General features: G+C 55.9%; 2 protein-coding genes and 1 pseudogene across 2 annotated transcripts in view; all 3 read right to left on the minus strand.

Moving 5' to 3' along the window:
• Positions 1-16,489, minus strand: part of LOC106488064 (protocadherin gamma-C5) — a 230,036-nt gene that overhangs the window by 175,841 nt on the left and 37,706 nt on the right. The gene's annotated exons all lie outside the window — the stretch shown is intronic.
• LOC136993372 (protocadherin gamma-A12 pseudogene) lies at positions 8,703-11,255 on the minus strand (annotated as a pseudogene).
• On the minus strand, positions 13,361-16,478 carry LOC136993356 (protocadherin beta-4-like). Its single transcript, XM_067304941.1, has one exon. The coding sequence runs from the start codon at positions 16,373-16,375 to the stop codon at positions 13,850-13,852; it is 2,526 nt and encodes an 841-aa protein (XP_067161042.1). The 5' UTR covers positions 16,376-16,478; the 3' UTR covers positions 13,361-13,849.

Genomic DNA, 16,489 nt, shown 5'->3' on the forward strand with positions numbered 1-16,489 from the left:
GTGAGCTGGTAGCTGAGCAGCAAGTTGCTTCCCACATCCGGATCTTGTGCCATCTCCAGCGGAAATCGCGCACCAGGAAGGATCAGTTCACCGATCTCCAGATCGAGAGCAGCCTTGCTGAAGACCGGCGAGTTGTCCTTAATGTCCTGGACGTCAACGTGGAAATCGTTGAGCGGGCTCTGCACCACCAGTGCTTCTCCGAGCTGATCCGCAGCTGCCGTGCCGGCAGCTCTGCCGGGCTGAGCCGCAGGTCCCGCGCCAGCGGCCCCACCACGGAGCCGCTGCCCGTTTCCTCGGCAATCGCGTAGCGCAGCCGCTCCGGCGCTGCCCGGCAGCCCGACGACAGCAGCCAAGCGCACAGCAGCACTGCCCCGGCTCCCATCGAGCTTTGCCTTCCGCTGTGCCGGCTTTCCATTTTCAGCAGTCCGCGCTGCGCTCCGTCCTCCCGCCCCTTCCCTTCCTTCCGTGCCCGTCCGGCACTCGCGGGCACCGCAGCGCGGGGCGGCGATCCCGGGGCCGCCTCGGCCGCTGCTGATCTCCGCCAATCTGCTTCGTGCTCTCCTTTCTCTCCGCGGAGAGTCCTGCACCCCGCCTGCGCTGTCTACTCGCAAAATGTCCTCTAGCAAGGTAAGAACTGCAGGGGAGACGAGAATCGTCTTGTCGACCGCTCGCCGCCTCTCCCGCCGGCGCTCGGTCGTTCTCGCCCTCCCAGCGGGTATTTCTGCCTGTGCCGGTCCCCGCCCGCCCGGCGCTGTGCGAGCGAGCAGCCGCCCCGCGGGAGGCTGCGGCGGTTCCGGCGGCGGCGGCGGCGGCGGCGGCGCTTCGAAATATGTGTGACAGTGTGATGAATGAGATCCCTCATGCGCAGGATGGAACATACGCCCAGTCTGGAAAGGAGAGCGGTCAAAGTAGTTTTGCGCTTCTCTTTGAGGTAAGCCCCATGAATTTTGGCAAAGCCCTGTGCTTAGTTGCAAGGAAAAGAGAGAAGCGGGAAGAAGTCTTGGCAGAGCAGACTATTGCTCTTTCTCATTCTCAGGGTCTGCTCCATCGTTTTATGGCAGGCCTGCGAATGCTTTCCAGCTTGTCTGAGTCTCACCGCTTTGCTCATGTGTGTGCCAGGGGGTTGTTCTGCATTTTGTTTATGAAGACAAAAGAGCAAATAGTGTTTGCTTGAGAATTATGGACCCTGAAGGTAGTAGCAGAAGTAGCAGAAGAGAGTAGGTGCTTTGCCCTGAGCACAGCCTGACGTTCTGTCCATAAAGCGGTTGGGGTGGGCCTAAATCCGTTGGGGTGGGCTTGCTTGAAATCTCTGCAGCTCGAGGTCCACCATAATAACGATCTCACACCGTTCAGCTTGAGACTCTGTGTGCTTTTGGGGAGCTTCCAAGCAGAAGTCCTTTTATCTGGCCAGCCCATCTATCCCGCTATGATGCTTTGATAGTAACAACTGAGACGATAACATAATAATAATAATAATAATAAAAAGTTTACTCCCTCACGCAAGCTCTTGGGTTAGTAACATCCATTAAAATAATGCGATTACTAATTTAGAAAGGAAAATTCAAGATCATTGATTACTAATTTAGAAGAGATAACTCAAAATCATCGATTACTAATTTAGAAAGGATAACCCGAAACCGTCAGTTACTGCGCTAGTAATTGGAAGCACTGCTTATCCCTACTTGAAAGCTCTCTTGTTCACTCTCTTAGTTAGAGGACTCTCAACCTCGAGGAGTTACCTTAACCCAGTGTCCCAGGAAAAGGGGAGGGGGGAATACTCATGGTCCAGCCAGAGAGGATGGTCAGGTCACGTTCCCATCCCTGCTCAAACTCTCGTAGCTGCCCAGTCTCTTTTTATACAGCTGGGGCTCTGGGCAAACACTGCTTTTGCTGACAATTGTGAGTCCTGTAATCACAGGACTGTTTGTCTGCTTGGAAGGACCCTGCTAGCGAAGCAAGACCACAACACCTCCGTATCGCTTCTCCCCTCCCTGCGGGTCCATGCAGACTCCTTGGCCTTGTCAGGCGGCAGAGTTCTTTAGTCCTGTTAGCTCTTCTAGTCTGCAGCCCTGAGCATATCAGTCCTTGCGCATATCAGTAGGCAGACTTCTTCAGGCCTGTTAACTCTTCACTCGCTCGTCACCATCTTAGGCGATCATGTTCAGCTGAAAGTATTCCTGCCTGCAGCTGTGGCCTTCCTTCTGCCATTTGAGAAGGCCTGGTTCCAGCCCTGGGCTGGAATGCAGGATGGCACACCGAGAGGCAGGCTGTGCGTCTGTAAGTCCTCTAAGAGCTAAGAACAGCCCAGAAGTAGCTGGTATTTGCCAGAAGCACTCTACACCTCATCGTACTATGTTGGCACATTGCCAGCTGGAAAGTGGGCTATCAGAGGTGCCAGTGGGGTTGCAACTGTTCCCAGCGAGCTCAGCATTTCCCTGATGTCATTTGCAGTTGCTTTGCCACAACTCTGCCTTAAAAACTCACTCCACAGGCACCTGGAAGTCAGGGAGGCCTCAAGTTGCATGCTAGGCCCTAAATTCTTACTATGGTCTATAGAGGAGGGAGCGGGGGAGGCGGGAGGTTCATTTTCAGAAATTTTCTTCAGCTCCCATGAATTCTGGTGCTACGTGGCCTGCTCCTCTCCCATGCATATGAAGCCATAAGTGTGAAAGTCTTATTGGAGGCCTCTGAATCTCCGTGTTACAAGAGATTATGAGAGATTCTGGTTGAGCTTCTGTGCTTCATCTTCCTCTGCCATAAAATTGTGTCTTCAGGTGCTTGTGAGCTTGTCTAGGGAATTAAGTGTTTGCTGCAAAACAACCCCAACAGATCCAAAAGCAAAAGCCCACTCCGCAAGCGTGAAATAAGAAGACAAAGCTTGAAGCTCAAGGCTAGGAAATCTTTTTTTCTTTCCAAAAAAAATAGAAAAGGAAAAGAAATTGAAACATACAGAAATGATGGAACCATAGGTTACTATTTTAGACTACGTCACTTGTAGTAAGCACATAATAACGGGATCGAATAAGTAACAAATATTAAAGGAGGCTCCTCACAAAGCTCACAACAGAGACCATAGCCACAGCTCCTCACTGTACTTCGGACAATAACAAACGAAATTGCATAGAATGACAACTGTGTGCCAAATATACCAACTAAGACCAATGGAACTGTTACACTACAGCCAACTCTTTCACCTGCCCTGTGTCTACACAAACTTAGTTCTTCCACTTGCCTACAAATGCACCTGGCAACAAGAAATGAAAGTGCGGAACCAGCAGCATGGCCATTTTGAAGCCCAGACTGACCAAAGGAACCGCAGTAACCAGGCGTACTACCCAAAGTAACCTAACCTAAAGTAACCAAAAAAAAACCCGAAGACATACATTCATCTCCACTTTTAACAAGACAGCAATAAAATGCACTCATTTTGCACATCTCCTGTGTCCCCCAGTAGACAATCACACACAATCCGCCCGACTCTCATCTCAAACCCTTCACAACTTGTGTGGTTGTCTTTGGCCCTCATACGTTGTAAATGAGTATCATCAAATGACCAACCGGACAAACCATTTCTTCATGACATGCATCAGGATCACAACATCGACCTAAAGTTGTCATCTCTTCCCAAAAGCTAACATGCACAGGAATAGCTGAATTATAAACAAAAGGCAGTAAAATGAGTTACAACCTGGCACATTCTTCCAATACCTAGCCCAAGCTAAAGGCAATGCAAAACAGAAGTACGCACACGTATCCCACGCTCCATGCCGACTCTAACACTGCCAAAATAATTCAGCAGGTAGCTCGCAGGAACACGTGAATGTGCACACATTATATTCGTGAGTAACACAACCTAATTAGCCACTACTTACAGGTAAAACAACAAATAATGCTGAACACTGGGCGCTAAAGGTAACACACACGATAGCACGCCAGTATAACTGAACTGCTTATTAAACTTGCTCCTTTTCTGTCTCTCTGTACCTGGCTGGCAGAGAAGAGGGAAGGCCAAAAGAGAGTAGCTGCTTTGCCCTGAGCACAGCCTGACACTGACGTGGGTTCTGTCCATAAAGCGGTTGGGGTGGACTTTCTTGAAATCTCTGCAGCTCGAGGACCACCATAACAAGGATCTCACATTGTTTGGTTTTAGCACACTGCCTGTGTGCTGCAAGTACTCCTGCCTGCAACTGTGGCCTTCCTTCTGGCATTTGAGAAGGCCTGGTTGCAGCCGTGGGCAATACAGGACGGCACACCGAGGTGCAAGCTGTTGCCAGAAGCACTCTAGAGCAGGCCATCCATGTCAGTGTGTGTCCAGCTGCAAAGAGGGGTATCAGAGGTGCCGGGAGTGTGCAATAGTGCTTGTTTACTTCCTGCTAACCATCTGGAGTAAGCAACGGGTGGGGGTGTATGCAAGTGTTCTCCCCGAGTTCCTTCTCACAAAGCAGGAGCTCAGATTTCTCAGTCCTTTTGGGGTATTAATGCACACAGCCACTGCCTGCAGGTGACCCCAGTGAGGCAAGTGCTCCACTACTGTCATTTATGGCTGCTCTGCCCCAAGTCTGCCTTGAAAATTCACCCCCAGAGCCCCTGGAAGTCAGTGAGGCCTCAACTTGCAGGCTAGGCCCTCAATTCTTACTCTGGCCTATACACAAGGGTAGAGCCCTTGCCCTCGTTTCCAGTGACTTGCAGGAGCTCCCGCGCATTTTGTGCTGAGCGGCCTGCTCATCTCCTGTGCCTCTGAAGCCGTAAGTGTAAATCTCCGTGTGTTACGAGAGAGAATGAGAGATTCTGGTTTAGCTTCTCTGCTTTCCCTCAGCAATACAATTCTGTCTTCAGGTGCATGTGAGCTTGTCTAGGGAATTAAAGTGTTCACTGACAAACAACCCCAACTGCTTCAAAAGCAAAAGCCCGCTCCATAAAGTTGAACAAGGAAGACTTCCAGCAAACAGAGCTTGAAGATGGCTCAAGGCTAGGAACACCTAAATGCAACTGTGGTGAAACTCTCCATCGCAGTGTTAGAAGGCCATATGGGTGGGAAAACAAGATTTGCCACAGGACTTGTTAGGCATTCTAGCCACACAGCACTTCTAGAGATAGACAGTTCTTGCTTAAAGACACAATCCTCAGAGGACTGTCACCACCTTTAAGGACAGGAATAACAGGGTCTTAGCCGATTGGCACAGGCCTTGGCGCAAAGCCTTTAATCAAAGCATTCCCAGCTAAGTGCACTGCTGACCCACCTACCTTCCTCTCCCTAATCCAGCCTCTCACCCTCCTTGCGCTGCCTGCATACGCTTTAGTTGCCACAGAGCTATCTGACTTCTGACCTGACCTATGCCACAAGCAACAGCATTGCATTCAGAGACGTATTAAATAAGTATATATGTATAACAAAGCCATGCTCTTCATGGCTTTAAACATTAAAGGTAGGGATGCTAATTGCTCCTCCTGTCATGCCTTTCTAACAGATGCAATCTTTCACCCATTATCAGGCACACTGAGGCCTAGCTTTAGGTCATGACAACAAACATGGCCAGCATTTGAAACATCCACAAACAAAGGAATCATAGCATAATAATTTAGATTGCAGCACTCCCAGCAGGTCTATAGTATCTGGTAGATGACAAAGAAGCAGGAGGCCTCCCCCAGAGCTCCCGGTAGAGATGACAGCCCATTTGGGGAGCAAGTTTATTCAGGCAGTAGGAACTGAGATTGCATGATGCCGCAACTGTTTGCTTGATGTAGGAAGTAAGACAAAAGGGGAATGCAGCAAACCACACACCCTGTGTCCTTCAGCAGTCCCTCAGACAGAGCCCCTTGCCTCAAACCCTTCATAGCTTATATCATTGTCTTTGACTCTCACAATTTTCAAATGCATATCATGCAAACTTCAGCTGCACTAACCATTACCAGCTGCACATACACACCATTTCTCTTGATGAGGCACCAGGATCGCAGCATGCACATATACACACAAGGGAGGTACATCTCTATGCTCACCACACCAGTATGACAAAACACACTTAAACGATGTAAGGCTGAAGTAAAAGATGTGCAGGCTTACAGCAAAGACTGGGTCGCCAGACTATCGCCTTAAAGACACTGTTCAAGAGCCTCCTTTAAGGAAGGACACGTGCTATTGCCAAGATATGCGACTCTTCTCCTAACATAACATTGGCAGCTATTCCCCAAGAAAAAATATTACTGAACACAACAGCACGCACACATCTCCTACATTCCACACAAACTTTAACACTGCACTCGAAAACACTCCAAAACAAAACAAAAAATTAGGATTTGCTTCACCTCAGCAAGAAAATTTGAAAAACAATGTTTTGGTACCCAAAGCTATGTCTCCAACTACAAAGAAACCCGCCTACATATAGGAAAGCCCAGCACTAGAGAAGTCTAGAGCAGCAACGCAGTCAAGCTTAAAATCAATGTAACGGCCTTGCTGGAGGGACTCACCAGGAGGGTGTCTCCGCTGTCGCTGCAGGTGCTTGAGGGCTCTTCTGAGCAGTAGCTCATATCTCTCTGTCCAACCAACTCCTTTGAGGCAATTATTTCACGGGTGTAATTTACAGCTGTTTTGCCACAACTCTGCCTAAAAAGGCACCCACAGAGCATCTGGAAAGTCAGTGAGCCCTCAAGTTGCAAGCTAGGCCCTAAATTCTTACTCTGGGCTACATAAAGAGGGGTCTGTTTTCACAAGTTGTCATCAGTGTGCATGGATCTTTGTACCATATGGCCCTCCTGTGCCTAGGAAGCCAGAAGTGTGAAAGTCTTCTTGCAGATCTCCTCCGGAATCTAAGTCTCATGGGGGCTAGCACAGCGTATATGAGAGATTCTGGTTTAGCTTCTCTGCTTCATCTGCCTCACATGTAAGAATTCAGTCTTCAGATGGTTGCGAGCTTGTCTGGGGAGTTCAGCGTTTGCTGCAAAACAATGCTGACAGGTTCAAAAGCAAAAGCCCACTCTGTAAATGTGAACTAGGAAGACTTGTAGCAAACCAAGCTTGCAGGTGGCCCAGGCCTGGGAAACCTACATGCAGCTGTGATGACACTCTCCATCATGGTGTGAAAAGGCCATACAGGTGGGAAAATGAGTTTCACACAGGAATTAGGAGGCATTGGAGTCAAGCAGCACCTTTGTATATATGGAGTTATTGCCTGAAGACACATTCATCAGAGCATTGTCACCACCTTCAAGGACAGGCATAACAGAGTCTTAGCATACCTGCCACAGGCTTTGGCACAAGGCATGAAATCAAAATATTGGCTGGCCAACTGCACTGCTGACCCACATATCCCACACTTTCTCACCCAGCCTCCCACCCTCAGTGCACTGCCTGACAACCCTTTACTTGCAATGCAGATTATATCTGACCTTAGGCCGTATATAGGCCATAGGTGAGAGCATGGCATTCAGTGACATACTAAGCAAACGTGTTCATCAGAGCCTGTTTTCAGCTGAAAACATTAAAGGTACCTGTGGAAACTGCCCCTCCACCCGTACATTTACAGCAGATATCATCTTTAAACCATTATCAGACACTTCGAGGCCTAGCTTTAGATCATGACAACAAACAAGGCTAGAATTTGAAGCCTACTGAAATGAAGGAATCATAGCATGATTTTTAGTTTATGTCGCTTGAAGGAGGTATATAATAAAGGTATCTAGTAAGTAACAGCTACTGAGGAGGCTCCCCACAAAGCTCACAGCATAGACCATAGCCACATTTCCTCAGTCACACTTAACAATAAATAAGACTGGATGAAACCACAGCTGTGGATGGAATATAACAACTAAGACCAACGTTTCCACCCATCTCCTATTCACTTAGAATTAGAATTCAGACAACTTTTCAACCAGCCCTATGTCTACACAGACAGAATTCTTCAGCCTGACTAAACATAGTACAACAAAGGTGCAAGCGATGACCCAGCAATGCAGCCTCATATAGGCTCTTTTTGAACTTATATCTCTCCGAAGACAAGGCCACATTTGGCTGCAACAGGGACACATGTGCCCTGGCGTGCACCAAGCACCTCGGAAGCCTGCGTGCTCACCAGCAAAGAAACCTCCTACTCTCTGGGAACAAAGGCTCACCTCGTTCTGCCACGAAGGGACAGAAAGTCTCTCTGTGAACACGCTCTTCCTCCTCACCAAGGTCTTCCTCACCAGCAAATGCTCACACTCTACTTCAGACCGACTAAAACACCCAGCAGGGTCAACTACCCGTAGGCAGCACATCTTTACACAGAATCTCGCGCTGCCTAAATGCTTGTGATTCCATTACCCGCCTACTGATTACATCCGTTTGAAAGACTTAGTAGCAGATGAAAAGGGCGTGTTGTAAGAGGAGGGTGATAACATCAGCGACCGATTGACAGGCTTTCTACAAATTGCAAAGAACAAGCCGATCACGAAGAAAATACATCAAAAAAAAAAAATAAAAGAGTTTACGTTTCTGACAGTTCCGCACCCTCTGTAGCGCTGCAAAAGCAAATTATAGCGGCAATAAGATTCGAATACCCTGCCCGAGGAGCAGGCAATTCGAAACAAAAGCACGCACACACATCCCACGCTCCATGCCAACCCTAACGCTGCCACAGTAATGCAGCGGTCAGCTCGCAGGAACAAGAGAGAAACACCGATATATTGGGTGCACGCATCTTTGCCTGATTGGCCTCTACTCAGAGCTAGGGCTGTGTAGGGGTAACACAGAGCACGGCCGGAGAAGCGCGCAGCAGCAGCACAGCGAAGCTTAAAAGGAGCGTAAGGGTCTCGCTGGAGGGACTCACCAGCAGGGCGTCTCCGCTGTCGCCGCGGGCGCTCGAGGGCTCTTCGGGCAGCAGCGGCGCGCCTTTGTCGGGCGGCGGCGCGGCCGGCAGCGTGTCGGAGCAGCTGCCGGCCGGACAGCGGAGCTGGCTCTTGCGCGAGTCGGCCGTGAGCGAGACGTCGTGCGAGTAGGAGTGCAGGAAGGCGCGGACGCCGTCGATGCCCACGAAGTGCGAGGCCGGGACGGCGCGCAAGGCGCCGCTGCCCGCGGCCAGCAGCCGGGAGCGGCGCCAGCGGCGCAGGCGCAGCGCCAGCAGCGCCAGCAGGAAGGCGAGGAAGAGGCAGCACACGGCCGCCACGGCCACCACGAGCCAGCGCGTGAGGCTGCCGCCGGGCTCGCCCGGCGCCGCCGCGCCGCCCAGGTCCGCCAGCAGCTCGGCCACGCTCTCGGCCAGCACCACGGTCAGCGTGGCCGTGGCCGACAGCGCCGGCTGCCCGTGGTCCTTCACCACCACCAGCAGGCTCTGCCGCAGCGCGTCGCGCGCCAGCGGCAACCGCGCCGTGCGCACCTCGCCGCTGTGCAGCCCCACGCGGAAGAGCCCCGGCTCCGTGGCCTTGGCCAGCTCGTAGGACAGCCAGGCGTTCTGCCCCGAGTCCGCGTCCACCGCCACCACCTTGGCCACCAGCGCGCCGGGCTCCGCCGAGCGCGGCGCCAGCTCCACGCCCGTCCAGCCCGCGCCCGGCGCCGCCGGCGGGTACAGCACCTGCGGCGCGTTGTCGTTCTCGTCCACGATGAAGAGCCGCACCGACACGTTGCTGCTCAGCGCCGGCGCGCCGCCGTCCTCCGCCCGCACCCACAGCCCCACCTCGCGCACCTCCTCGTAGTCGAAGGAGCGCAGCGCGTACAGCGCGCCCGTCTCCGCGTGCACCGACACGTACGACGAGAGCGGCGCGCCCCGCACCTGCCCCTCGCACAGCCGGTACCGCACGCGCGCGTTCTGCCCCCAGTCCGCGTCCGCCGCGCGCACCGTCAGCACCAGCGCGCCCTTGGCGTTGTTCTCGGGCAGCCAGGCGCTGTAGCGCGCCTCCGCGAACACCGGCGCGTTGTCGTTCACGTCCAGCACCCGCAGCGGCAGCACCGCGCTGCTCCACAGCGCCGGCGACCCGCCGTCCGTCGCCCGCACCGTCACGTTGTACTCCGGCACCTCCTCGCGGTCCAGCTGCCTCGCCGTCACCACGCTGTAGTAGCTGCCCAGCGAGCTCCGCAGCCGGAACGGCAGACCCGCGCCCAGCGAGCACCTCACCTCCCCGTTCGCCCCCGAGTCCCTGTCCTGCACGTGCAGCAGGGCCACCACCGTCCCGGCGGGAGAGTCCTCCGACACCGCGCTCAGCGACGACGTGATTGTTACTTCGGGTGCGTTGTCGTTCACGTCGGTCACAGCGATCACGACTTTCGCCGTGTCGGAAAGGTCCCCGCCGTCCTTCGCCTGCACCCCCAGTTCGTGTGAGGAAATTTCTTCGAAGTCCAATTCATGCATGAGAGATATTTCTCCTGTCTCAGGGTCCAGCTGGAAAATTTCCCATGCCATTTCGGAAATCTTCTGAAATGAATATTTCACCTCTCCGTTGAGCCCGGCGTCGGCATCGGTGGCTCTGACGGTGAGCAGGGCGGAGCCCACGGGCACGTCCTCCGGCACGCGCACCGTGTACAGCGCCTGGCTGAACACCGGCGCGTTGTCGTTCGCGTCCAGCACGACCACGCGGATCCGCGCCGTGCCCGTCCGCGCCGGCTCCCCGCCGTCCAGCGCCCTCAGCACCAGCTCGTGAAACGCGCCTTCCTCCCGGTCCAGCGCCTTCGCCAGCACCAGCTCGGGACGCTTCTCCCCACCGGGGCCCGACTGGACGGCCAGCGAGAAGTGCTCGTCGCCGCTCAGCTCGTAGCGCTGCAGGGAATTGCTCCCGCTGTCCGGATCATGAGCCTCAGCCAGGGGAAACCGCGACCCCGGCGCTGTTGTCTCGCTCACTTTCAGTTGCGTTTCTGCCTCTGGGAAGCTGGGCGCGTTGTCGTTAATGTCTCTGACCTCCACTTCGATTGCATAAACCTTCATTTCGCCCTCCACTATCACCTCACAGCGCAGCACGCATTTCTCCACCAGCCGCCCGCAGAGCTGCTCTCTGTCTATCCGTTCCGCCGTCACTAAGTGCCCGGTCTTCTCATGCAGAGCAAAATATTGCCTCCTACCTTTGTCTACGATGCGGGCGCCGCGGTGGCGGAGCGCCGCCAGCTCCAGACCCAGGTCCTTGGCCACGTCGCCCACGAAGGAGCCCTTCTGCAGCTCCTCGGGCACCGAGTAGCGCAGCTGCCCCCACGCCAGCTCCCACGCCGCCACCAAGGCGCACCACAGCAGCGCTCGCCCTCGCCCTCGCCGGCACCAGCGCCTCTCTCGCGCCAACATTTCAAAGCTCGGGCCGCCGCTTTCGCCCTGCTGCTCCCGGCCGAGCCTCCCCTCCACTCGCAACAGCAGAACCAGGCTCCTTCCGCGCCGCGCTCTCTTCTGCGCCGACCTTGCAGTCCGCCGGCTCCTCTCTCTCGGGCTCGCTTCTGTTCTCGCGCTCTCTGGCTGCCGATCGGCCCATCGTGAGCAAACAGCGACACTCACAGCCTCAAAGAATCACTGCAGCGCTCTGGCGCCGGCAAACGTCATCCCTACTCACAGCTCCACTCCTTCTCAGCCGCATATGCGAATGCCCGCTCACACTATGCTTGATAACATTGCACCGAGACGCAAGACCACATCTTCACGCTTCAGGCATGTATTCACCCCATCATACACCGCAGGCTAGCATCAGATTCCAACGAACTTCTAGCAACATTCAAAGACTTGAGCAACGCTGGAGAAATGGCATGGTAGGGCTTTCCCATGATGGGAAAGGCTTTTAGGAGCAACAGGAACCTGCACAGGACAAGCTGCAAAAACAGCGTGGCCGTTTCAAGGGGGGGCGGGGGGGGGGGAAATGCAAGCGTTGCTTTCTGTAACCATCCTCTATATTATAACACAGGACTACTATAAGGCACACGACTACAGGAAACGGCTGCCGGACTTCATCGGGTGGTAACCATAGTAAAACACGGGACACACAAGTTCCGAGCAGCCGGGAACTCTCCTCAGCCTCAGGACTTGCACACGCTTTTTCTTGGGGCCTCCCCACTCTCTCCCGGGGTGACCCCCCCCCTCCCCCGACGCTTTTCAACACCCAATGCCCAACTCGTGGCGCTCCCAAGAACACCTTCCCCAAGGAACCCCTGTGTCTCTGTGCTGCCCCCTCCTCTCAACCCCCCGGCACCTTCAGCGTCAGGCACGTTTCTAAAGAGCACCCGTCTGGACCTCTGCAGGTAACGTCCTACCGTTGCCGTTCTAGTTACAGCCGTCTTCGGAGCCCACGCGCTCACACGGCTCCTTCGCTCCAGCACGCCGCGAAGCACAAGCGGGGCTCTGGAGCCGCACCTCGCTGACTTGCAGGCGCCTTTGCATGCCCAGGGCCACTGCTGCTGTAGGCGCCGATAGCCCGCGACGGTCATTGAACTCGGCCTTTCGCAGCCACTTTCCCCAGGGGTAAAGAAAAATGCTCAGTGTTATCTCGCCCTCTCCCCCGCCCCCGCCCCCTCCCCCAGACAAACCTTCACACTGCTGAAAGCCTTTGGGTGCTTTACAGAGGGTGGAACGAACGAGATATGTGTCCAAAACTGCCTCCGCAGCCGACGTGTATTTCATTGCAGCAATGGCATGCGAGTGCTTTTTTTCTTTTTATTGCTTTGTTTTTCCAGAGAACGCTTACAATTTTCCACTTGGTGACTGCAATTCCATACAACGCGACGGTTTCCGAATACTCACTGCTCGGCAGCCTTCGTTCAAGCAGTGCATTCCTACATCGCGAGTGACAACTCTTAGTTCAAAGCATGCGACAAACACTGTTAAGAGGCAGTTAGCATACGACAAGGAAAATCGGGGGGGAAAAAGGAGAATGCAAATGCTCTAACGAGGAATACCACATCGGCACCCACTTCGAAGGCCCTTTCGCACTTCACATCAGTTCTAGCTTCAGGGCAAGCCCTTCGAAGCGACACGTGCAATTTCTTTACAACCATCCGCTCAGATTGAATACCTGCGCACGATTTGGTATAGTTGCAGTCTACCCCGGCAACGTTCCTTCTCCTGTATGTCCGAGGCGAACTCAAGGACATTCCCTCTCTTCCTCCCTCCCCGCCCACAACCACCATTCCCCTCGGGAAGTTGGGTCTTCTGTACTCGGACAAAACCACCTTTATCGACTGCTGAGTTGGAAGAGCGCGAAGCAAAACGGATGGATGTAAGGACTTCGATGAGTCATCCCGCAGCGCCGTTGTATTACGTGCTGATACACAACAGGGCTACCGCTATACACCATCAAAGCAATTGTTCAGAAGATCAAACACACTCCCCAGAAAGAGAGGTCCCGGGCCCGCGGAAGGCAGAGAGCAGAGCTTGCACCACATTGCACCAAAGTACCCGTTACTTCAGGCTCTTTAGTAGCCGGGGCGGGGGGGGGGGGGGGGGCGGGTTTACAGCGCAGGCTTCAGCAAACGCCTGGTTTGTCTTTTCAACCTCGAGACCGTGCTGCAGCACAGAAGTGCGGTTAGAACTGCTGCTTTATTTCCTTACAACGAGTGAGACAAGGGCTTAACAGGACGCTCCGCAGCTAACTCTGCTCCGCAAACGCTTCAGAAACGGCTACAGAGGAAAGGAAGAAAAACAAAAAAACCCCGAACCAATGAGGAAGCCAAACTTTTTTTTTCTTTTTCCTTTTTTTGTTGCTGATGTTGGTGGTGGTGGCAGCAAACCGTTGTAGTGGCTCGGGATACGAGGGAAATTGCTGACGCTAATTGCGTCTGTAAGCTTCCTCTGGGAGGAACATTGCCGCGTCTCTTAGCCCGGGTCCCTCCCCACTCAGGGTCTGCCAAGTGCTGAACACCCTGTTCCACGCCGTCTTAGGAGGGAAGCGTCAAGCCGCTGACTGTGCTCACGTAGCACTAGTCAAAGGCAAGCTTGCCGAACGGTGCCGCAGGCAGCGTCCCGTGGCTCTGCGGTCGCGGTTGCTCCGCGGGGGGGAGGCCGCTGGGGAAATCCTCTTCCCCGGCAGCGCCCCCGCCCGTGCCGCAGCGCTGCGGCGGCAGGCTGGCGAGGACCGGCTTCAGGAACTTGAACTCGCTGCTGCCCGAGCCCGTCGTGAGGCTCACCTCGTAGCAGTAGGCGTGCGGCAGAGTGCCCGTGCCGGCTGCGTGGGCCACGCCGCTCTGGAAGTCGCCGGGGCCGTAAAGCACGGTGCCCTCTTTCAGCGCCTTTCTCTTGCACACCTTGCAAGCGACGAAGGCTGCGGCCGAAGCGAGGAAGAGGAGCGAGACGAGGGCCAGGGAAACGATTAAATAAAGCGTCAGGGAGCCGCCCTCGTCCTCCGGGGCCAGGCCGCTGCGCGGCATGTGCGCGTCCGAGAAGCCGTCGAGCAGGAGCGCGCCCAGCACCGCGGTGGCGGACAGCGGCGGCCGCCCGTTGTCCCGCACCAGGACCACCAGCTTCTGCTTCACGGCGTCTCTCTCGCTCACCGGCCTCCTCAGCCGCACCTCCCCGGTTTGGGCCCCCACGGCGAACAGCCCGGGCTCCGTCGCCTTGAGCAGGTGGTAGGAAAGCCACGAATTCTGCCCCGAGTCCGCGTCGACGGCCACCACTTTGGTGACGAGGTAGCCCGCCTCGGCCGACGTGGGCACCAGCTCGCTGGACGGCGGCGAGCTGTCCTGCGCGGGGTGCAGCACCACGGGCGCGTTGTCGTTTTCGTCCACCACGACGATGCGCACCGTGACGTTGGCGCTGAGGGGCGGCGAGCCCGAGTCGGCGGCGCTCACCACGACCTCCAGCTGCCTCACCTGCTCGTAGTCCAGCGGCCGCAGCACAAACACCTTCCCGTTCTCGGAGTTCACGGAGACGTAGGAGCGCGGCGCCCGCTCGGCGGGGCGCGCCGGCGCCAGGGAATAGCTCACCTTCGAGTTGGGCCCCACGTCCTCGTCCGCGGCGCTCACGGCCCCCACGAGCGCGGCCGGCTCGTTGTTCTCACGCACGTACATGGTGTACGACGTCTGGTTGAACACGGGCGCGTTGTCATTGACGTCGGAGATGTCCACCGTGAAGGTCTGCGTGGTCGTGAGAGGCGGGGACCCCGCGTCGGCCGCCGTGACGGCGAGGACGTACTGCGCCCTCTCCTCCCGGTCCAGGGCGCTCGCTGTCACCAGCTCGTAGTAGTTCTTATAGGCAGGCCTCAGCGAGAAAGAGGGCTGGTCCTCGAGCGAACAGACGACCTTCCCGTTGTCCCCGGCGTCCCGGTCCTTAACGACAAAGAGGCCGACCACCGTCCCGGGCAAGGCGCTCTCGGCCAGGGGGCTGCTGAAGGAACTCACCACCAGCTCCGGCGCGTTGTCGTTCACGTCCACCAACTCCACCACCACCTTGCACAGCGCGGAGAGACCCCCGCCGTCGCTGGCGCGCACGCTCAGCTCGTGTTTCTCCGCCGCTTCGAAGTCCAGGCGCTGGGTGACACGAATTTCACCACTCACCGGGTCGATCTTGAACGCCGAGTGGCTGTGCCCCACCGCTTGACCGAACGAGTAGCGTATCTCCCCGTTAGCTCCCACATCCGCATCGGTTGCGACCACTCGCAGAACCACCGAGTCCTCCGCGGCGTTTTCCAAAACCTGTCCTCTGTACCGTTCCTGCGTGAAGACAGGAGCGTTGTCATTTATGTCCAGGACAACGATGCGGATCTGGGCCGTCCCGCTCCGGGGCGGAGAGCCTCCGTCCGTGGCAATGAGACTGAAAGCAACCTCCGGTTGCTCCTCTCTGTCCAGCGGCTTTTCCAAGACTAATTCAACAGAATTGTCGCCTTCACTGCGACTCTGGAAAGAGACGCTGAAATACTCGTTCTCGGGAGCGATGCTGTAAGCCTGCAGGCTGTTGCTGCCAACATCTAGGTCCCGAGCCCCCTCCAGAGGGAAACGGGACCCCGGCTCGCTCGTTTCCGGGATCTTAAAAGTCACTTGTTCCTCCGGGAAAACTGGCGAGTGGTCATTGATATCCTCTACGGCCACCTCGATCCGAAAGAACTGCAGAGGGTTGCCCAGCAGCAACTCAAAGGCGACCGTGCACGTGACGGACTGGCCGCAGATCTCCTCCCGATCGATCCTCTCCCTAACTGCCAGGCGGCCGGTGCTGCGGTCTAACCGAAAATACTGCCGGCTGCCGTCCGAAAGAAGCCGGGCGTCGCGAGCCCGGAGCTGCGCCACGTCCAGCCCCACGTCCTTCGCGACATGAGCCACCAGGGAGCCGCTCTCCCCCTCCTCGGCGACGGAGTAGCGAATGGGCTCGGAGCGAACGTGCGGCACGGAGAGCAAAACACAGAGACAAAGCACTTGCCTTGCAGACGCCATGTCGGGCCCGGCGGACACCCTCCCTCTGCCGCCTCGCCTGCCCGGTCCTCCGCGGAAATGCCCGCACGGAAACGCGGCAGCCATGCGGGCGGGCGCCCCTGCTCGCCCAGTCCGCTACGCGGCCCGGAGGGCGGCCCAGGAGGCCCGGACGCCGCTCGCACGGAGGACCGCTCGCCGCCGCGCTCGCCGCCCCTCTCG

Source organism: Apteryx mantelli, chromosome 14, assembly GCF_036417845.1.
Source record: "Apteryx mantelli isolate bAptMan1 chromosome 14, bAptMan1.hap1, whole genome shotgun sequence".
Taxonomy (NCBI): Eukaryota; Metazoa; Chordata; class Aves; order Apterygiformes; family Apterygidae; genus Apteryx; species Apteryx mantelli.

What these genes read in the sequence shown, in the direction of transcription:
- LOC136993356 (XM_067304941.1), bottom strand. Translation starts at nt 16,375, where the DNA reads ATGGCTGCCGCGTTTCCGTGCGGGCATTTCCGCGGAGGACCGGGCAGG.